This window comes from Macaca fascicularis, chromosome 2 (assembly GCF_037993035.2).
Source record: "Macaca fascicularis isolate 582-1 chromosome 2, T2T-MFA8v1.1".
In the NCBI taxonomy this organism is placed as follows: domain Eukaryota; kingdom Metazoa; phylum Chordata; class Mammalia; order Primates; family Cercopithecidae; genus Macaca; species Macaca fascicularis.
Genome location: NC_088376.1, coordinates 99,391,901 through 99,397,900, shown reverse-complemented (window position 1 = coordinate 99,397,900; position 6,000 = coordinate 99,391,901). Strand labels below are relative to the sequence as shown.

General features: G+C 37.6%; 1 protein-coding gene across 15 annotated transcripts in view; it reads right to left on the bottom strand.

The window, feature by feature from the left end:
* Positions 1-383: 383 nt before the first annotated feature.
* GOLGA4 (golgin A4) overlaps positions 384-6,000 on the bottom strand; it is a 119,919-nt gene continuing 114,302 nt past the window's right edge. For 12 of the 15 annotated variants that reach the window (XM_005546640.4, XM_045386480.2, XM_045386481.2 and 9 more), the window contains 2 exons: positions 5,578-5,640; positions 384-1,055 (listed from right to left, as the gene is read on the bottom strand). In XM_005546640.4, coding sequence (XP_005546697.3) covers positions 5,611-5,640 — 30 coding nt within the window. In that variant the 3' untranslated portion in view covers positions 384-1,055; positions 5,578-5,610. The remainder of the gene's footprint in view (positions 1,056-5,577; positions 5,641-6,000) is intronic. The other 3 variants (XM_005546641.4, XM_065540351.1, XM_065540352.1) reach the window with 1 other exon arrangement.

Here is a 6,000-nt window from a genome sequence, read left to right as displayed (position 1 = left end):
GCAGAGATTGGATAATACCTAGATATTGAGTATTGTATTTCCCAGAATATGAAGGGTGTGTGAAGCCCTGTGAACAGTACCCATCTCTCAGTGTACAGAAATTTCTCTTTCAGTAAGTTAAAAAATAATTCAAGTATGGTCTATTCCAGAGAGAAGAGGCGTTTCCAAGTTGTCAGAATCCTAAAACAGACATCATGGGGGTATTATTTCCATGCTCCTTCTAACTTGGTCATACCAAATTTGAACACGAAAATTCTTTTCAAATGCTCAGCATTTAGTTATATTGACAAATAATTCCTCACTATATTCATCCAAATAGAATACGCATTCCTAACCACTGTAAAACTAGATCTCAACTGAGGAAGAAGTACAATAAACAAATGTTATATAGTAAATAAACTTTATTTATCTGTTTCTCAGAGATGACACTGCCAACAATCACAGATCTGCATACAATACAGTTATGTATTGGCTATTCACAATTTACAGTAGTGTTTTTTTCCTCTGAAAAATATAAGTACAAAAGCTAAGTAAACAATGAGGTACTGCCATTTGGGATTTATTACATGTCTTAGCTTAAAGAACTGGTCTTTAGCAAATATTCAACAGATCAACCTGAATAAAATAGTCAATTAAATGCTCTAATTTATCAGAAAAAATCCACTAAGTTTCACCTCAAAATGTATTGCACAAGTCTTTTTAAAAAATCACCCTAAAAATAAATAGGAAAGGTAAGCCGTTCTTTAAAAAGAATGGATGAAAGGAGTATTACGTAAGCCCATAAAGCAGGTTAAGTCATTCAAAATATTTTTTAAACAACATAAAACTCTTCCCAAGAGAAAACTGAAGAAAAAACTATCACCATTTCTCCACTGATAAAATCTATTTTAAAGGCAGTCTGCAACATATCTGTGGGCCAGATTTTTCTTGGTCTTTGGGCTACATGAGGGGCCCTGAATGACAACTTCATTCTCAAAGAGTAGCAAGTGTGGACAGTTTTCCAAGCAGCAGTCGCCCAATGTCACTCTTCTTCAAGATGAAGATCGGAGCCATGACTGGAAAAGAAAAAGGAAAAGAGAATAAAGGAGGGAAAACCCCCAAAACATTTAGGTTGACTTTTTGGGAGATTTGCTTTTTCAAGTTTGAAATAAAATTATATTCCATGGTCTAGAGACTGCAGTAAGGAAGGAGAAATAAGGCTAGGTGTGGTGGCTCATGACTGTAATCCCAGCACTTTGAGAGGCCGAGATGGGAGAATCACTTGACGCCAGGAGTTCGAGACCAGCCTGGTCAACACAGCAAGACCCCATTCTTAAAAAAAAAAAAAAAAAGTAGAAATTGTTTAAATACTAAATCTTAAAGGTTCTTCTAAAAATTAACATTCTTGCAATTATGTAAACCAACCTATAGTCAGCAATCCTGGAAAATGGCATTTCTAAGTGAAATCTGGAACTGCAACCATTCACCACATATTGAATGCTACCAGTCTGTTTATACAGTAACCCAGGAGTAAACACGCTGACTTGGCTGAATCTCACAAATATTGGACTGGAATTAAAGATGACAGGCTGGACATGGTGGCTGATGCCTGTAAATCCTAGCACTTTGGGAGGCCAAGGCGGGCAGATCACTTGAGGCCAGGAGTTTGAGACCAGCCTGGCCAACACGGCAAAACCCTGTCTCTACTAAAAATACAAAAAAATTAGCCAGGCGTGGTGGTGCTTGTACTCTCAGCTACTTGGGAGGCTGAGGCAGTAGCCTCCTACTTGGGAGGGTGGGTTCAAGAACCCAGGAGGTGGAGGCTGCATTAAGCCGAGATCACACCATTGCTCTCCAGCCCGGGGCAACGGAGCGAGACTGCCTCAAAAAAAAAAATTAAAAATAAAGATGAGAAAGAGCTCTTTCCTCTTATCCAGTATGCTGATTATTCTACATATTGCAATTCTCCCAGCATGACATAATAGCAAAAGACAAACAGCACTTTGGTGTGAAAATTTATGTCTCATCTGGAATTAAGAAATTTAATTTAAAAATTAAAAATAGCCAGGGCAACATAGTGAGATCCCATCACTACAAAAAAAAGAAAAAGTTAGGCAGGTATGATGGTGTGTGCCTATAGTCCCAGCTACTCTCAGGAGGCTGAGGCAGGAGGATCACTTGAGCCTGGGAAGTCAAGGCTGCAGTGAGCTGTGACTGTACCACTGCACTCCAGGCTGGGCAACACAGTGATACCTTGTCTCAAAAAATAAATTAGAAATGCTGGCTGGGCATGGTGGCTTATGCCTATAATCCCAGCACTTTTGGGAGATCAAGATCGGAGGACTGCTTGAGCCCAGGAATTCAAGACCAGCCTGAGTAACATGGCACGACCCTGTTATCTACAAATTTTTTTAAAAAAAATAGCTAGGTGTGGTGGCATGTGCCTGTGGTCCCAGCTACTCAGAAGGCTGAGGCGGGAGGATTCCTTTAGCCCAGGAGGTCAAGGCTGCAGTGAACTGTGTTCACGCCACTGCACTCTAGCCTGGTATGACCATGCTGGGGGGGAAAAAAAACAGCTATGACAAAGCCAAAGTCTTCCTCATAATGTTTCTCAAATGAAAATGCTGGCCAGGAGTAGTGGCTTACACCTGTAATTCCAGCACTATGGGAGGCCGAGGCAGGTGGATCACCTGAGGTCAGGAGTTTTGAGACCAGCCTGGCCAGCATGGTGAAATCCTGTCTCTACTAAAAATACAAAAAATAAGCTGGGCGTGTTGGCGGGTGCCTGTAACCCCAGCTACTCAGGAGGCTGAGGCAGGAGAATCACTTGAACCCAAGAGGCAGAGGTTGCAGTGAACTGAGATTGTGCCACTGCACGCTAGCCTGGGCAACAAGAATGAAACTTCGTCTCAAAAAAAAGAAAAGAAAAGGAAGAAAAAGAAAATGCTAAAACCAGTAGTCACATCGAGGTATGAGTTTAAAATCCTATAAAAATAAATTACCAATTAAGATTAATAGAGGCAAACTTTCCATATATATTAAATGGATAGGGGAAGGTTTAGTCTTCTCAATTTGTAAATGAACAATATGATTCACCACTCATAATGTACTACTAATAGTATATTATTTATAAAACTAGTTCAACAATCATGTTGGTCCTAGGAACCTAAAGAAGACATCAACAAGATCTTCTGTTATATGTAAATTCCTTTGTCAGTTATTATTTGGAAACCTTAGCTTGATCTGTTGTGAGAAACAAAATTCAACATCAGTTCAACAATGCTGCATCATGAAAGACAAAAAAGCTAGGGGAAGTTTCTCGTTTAAAAAAGACTAGGAAAATATGACCACTAAATGTAAAGTGAAATCTCTTGAGTAGATCCTGGATTCTAAAAAATTATGGGAGACATTATTTGGAAAACTGGAAAAAACTGAGTATTATGTACTATATATTAGTATTAGCCAATATTAAACTTCCTAAGTGTAATAACTGTACTGTATGTAGGAAAATGTCCTTGTTTTTAAAGATACATGCTAAAGTACTTAGTATATGTTTACAATGTCAAATACTTGCAAGCATGTCGGTAAATAATTGCCAAATGTTACAAATGGGGAATAATATATATGGAGAGAGAACAAGAGTGAGAACAAGTGAGAAAATCTGGGCAAACACTACTAGAAGAGAGGTATATGGGTGTTCACTGTACTATTTTTGCAAATCTTATGTCTGAAATGTTTCAAACTAAAAGTTGAGGAGACAGTCAATTAATAGAAATGCTGCACAATATATATTTCCTGTGATAATCGATATTTAGTTGCAATAATATAACAAGTGCAATGCAGTATTTATAATATTGTTTTTAAAAGGAAAACATTAAGACTTAATTGGTTAGCTATAGAATTTACAGTTTTTCAATGTTCACATTTATTATCAAAGTAACCTAACAAAACCATGCACTGTACTGCCAGCCATTGTAATGTGGATGACAAAAATAAGACAGTTCTGGATAATCACTAAGGCAAACCAAATAATATATATTAAAATGAAAAGGAGGCTCAAATGTAGGCATAGAAGACTTTTAAAGATAAACGCTTAGAGGGCCAGGCGCAATGGCTCATGTCTGTAATCCCAGCACTTTGGGAGGCCAAGGCAGGCGGATCATGAGGTCAGGAGATCAAGACCATCCTGGCTAAGACAGTGAAACCTCGTCTCTACTAAAATACAAAAACTTAGCCGGGTGTGGTGGCGGGTGCCTGTAGTCCCAGCTACTCGGGAGGCTGAGGGAGGAGAATGGTGTGAACCCAGGAGGCGGAGCTTGCAGTGAGCCAAGATTGCGCCACTGCACTCCAGCCTGGGTGACACAGCAAGACTCTGTCTCAAAAAAGAAAAAAAAAAAAAAGCTTAGAAGCTGAGGTAGGAAGATCACTTGAGCCCGAGGTAGGAAGATCACTTGAGCCCAGGAATTCGAGACCAGCCTAGGCAAGATGGTAAGACCCCATCACTACAAAATAAAAAAAAAAAAATCGACAGGCGCCTTGTAGACCCGATTACTTGGGAGGCTGAGGTGGCAGGATCCCTTGAGTCCAGGAGCTGAGGCAGCAGTAAACTATGATCACACTACTGCACTCCAGCCAGGGTAATAAAGGCTCTCCTTATTTAAAAAAAAAAAAAAAAAGAAAAAGAAAAAGAAAAAAAAAAGGTAAAAGCTTAAAAGAACGGAGAAATGTTGTATCTTGCCATTTTAAACCTTGATAGTATTATTAGCTGGATATTAACAATCACTGAGAGTATTTATTTTAATTATAGTGAAGCCCTATTAATTGTGATCTGTTTTGGTTTTGTGAAAATTCTAGCAAAGGCTGAGGTAAAGATGTATGCTACATTTTTAGGGGGTACTAAATCAACCTAACAGCATGAAAAATATGTAGAGATGAGGGGAGAGGGTTTCAATGATGAAGACAGTCAACTGGGTTGAAACGTTTTGTATGCCTCCATTTCACTGTAATATGTTAATCAGAAAGAATCACGTACAATTAAAGTAGGCTGCCTAAGGGTCTCTCCTCAGGACAAATGTGTTGTCTTGTGTTAAACTGTCTGATCCCAGGAAGTAATAAAGCTATACTTTAAAATCAATCTTACTAGTTTTCATTATTTCTGACTAGCCTTGACTCTACTTAGGCTAGCAGGATTAATTCTCACGAAATATACCACTTCACTTTTATCTAGAAAATGATTTTCACTTCTCTCTCACAATCATAATTTCAAAGATCATTCTTGGAAAATTAAAAACAAAAGGGAAAGTAAGTTACATAAATACTTTTTTGGATTATTTAACAAAATTTCAAAGAGCAATTTTCAAACTTTCATTTACTCTTTAAAGAAATGAAATTTCCTAAAATTATATAACTCTTACTGGTGGTAATAATTTTTAACTATTATTGATCCATATAACATAATGAACAGAAAATACTTGTATTAACCCATAGCATAATCATATGTTCATTAAACAAGAGCAAAAGAATTTCAGCAAAATGGTTAGTATCATGCAACACATTTGATTTTTGCACAAAAGACACAAGACATTGTTCTTCACTCACCACATGCTAACTAAGCACAGACTGATGGTTTACTCAGAAGATACCACTGCGAGGTGAAGTAAACTACAAAGCCAGGAAGAAAAAAAGCTTATTGGGTTAGTTTTAAGACTTAATATAACACATAGATTATATGTGTATATGAAGTTCATAGGATTACAGACTATACTTAAATTTTTCTCAAATCTCCCCAAATCGAGGGTGCACAGGCAAGGAATAAGGAATCTGTAATACCTCCCCCCATATCCTAGGTAAATAAAATATTATGTCGCTGAGATTTTACTTGCAACTTTCATTTAAAGACTTAACATAATGAAAGGTGTACTGCATATTTTAAGTACATATTTACCAGTTAAATTATGGGGCAATTATTTGCTTTACAAAAGGATCTTTCAGAATTCCATGAAAGTACACATTAAAATTTGA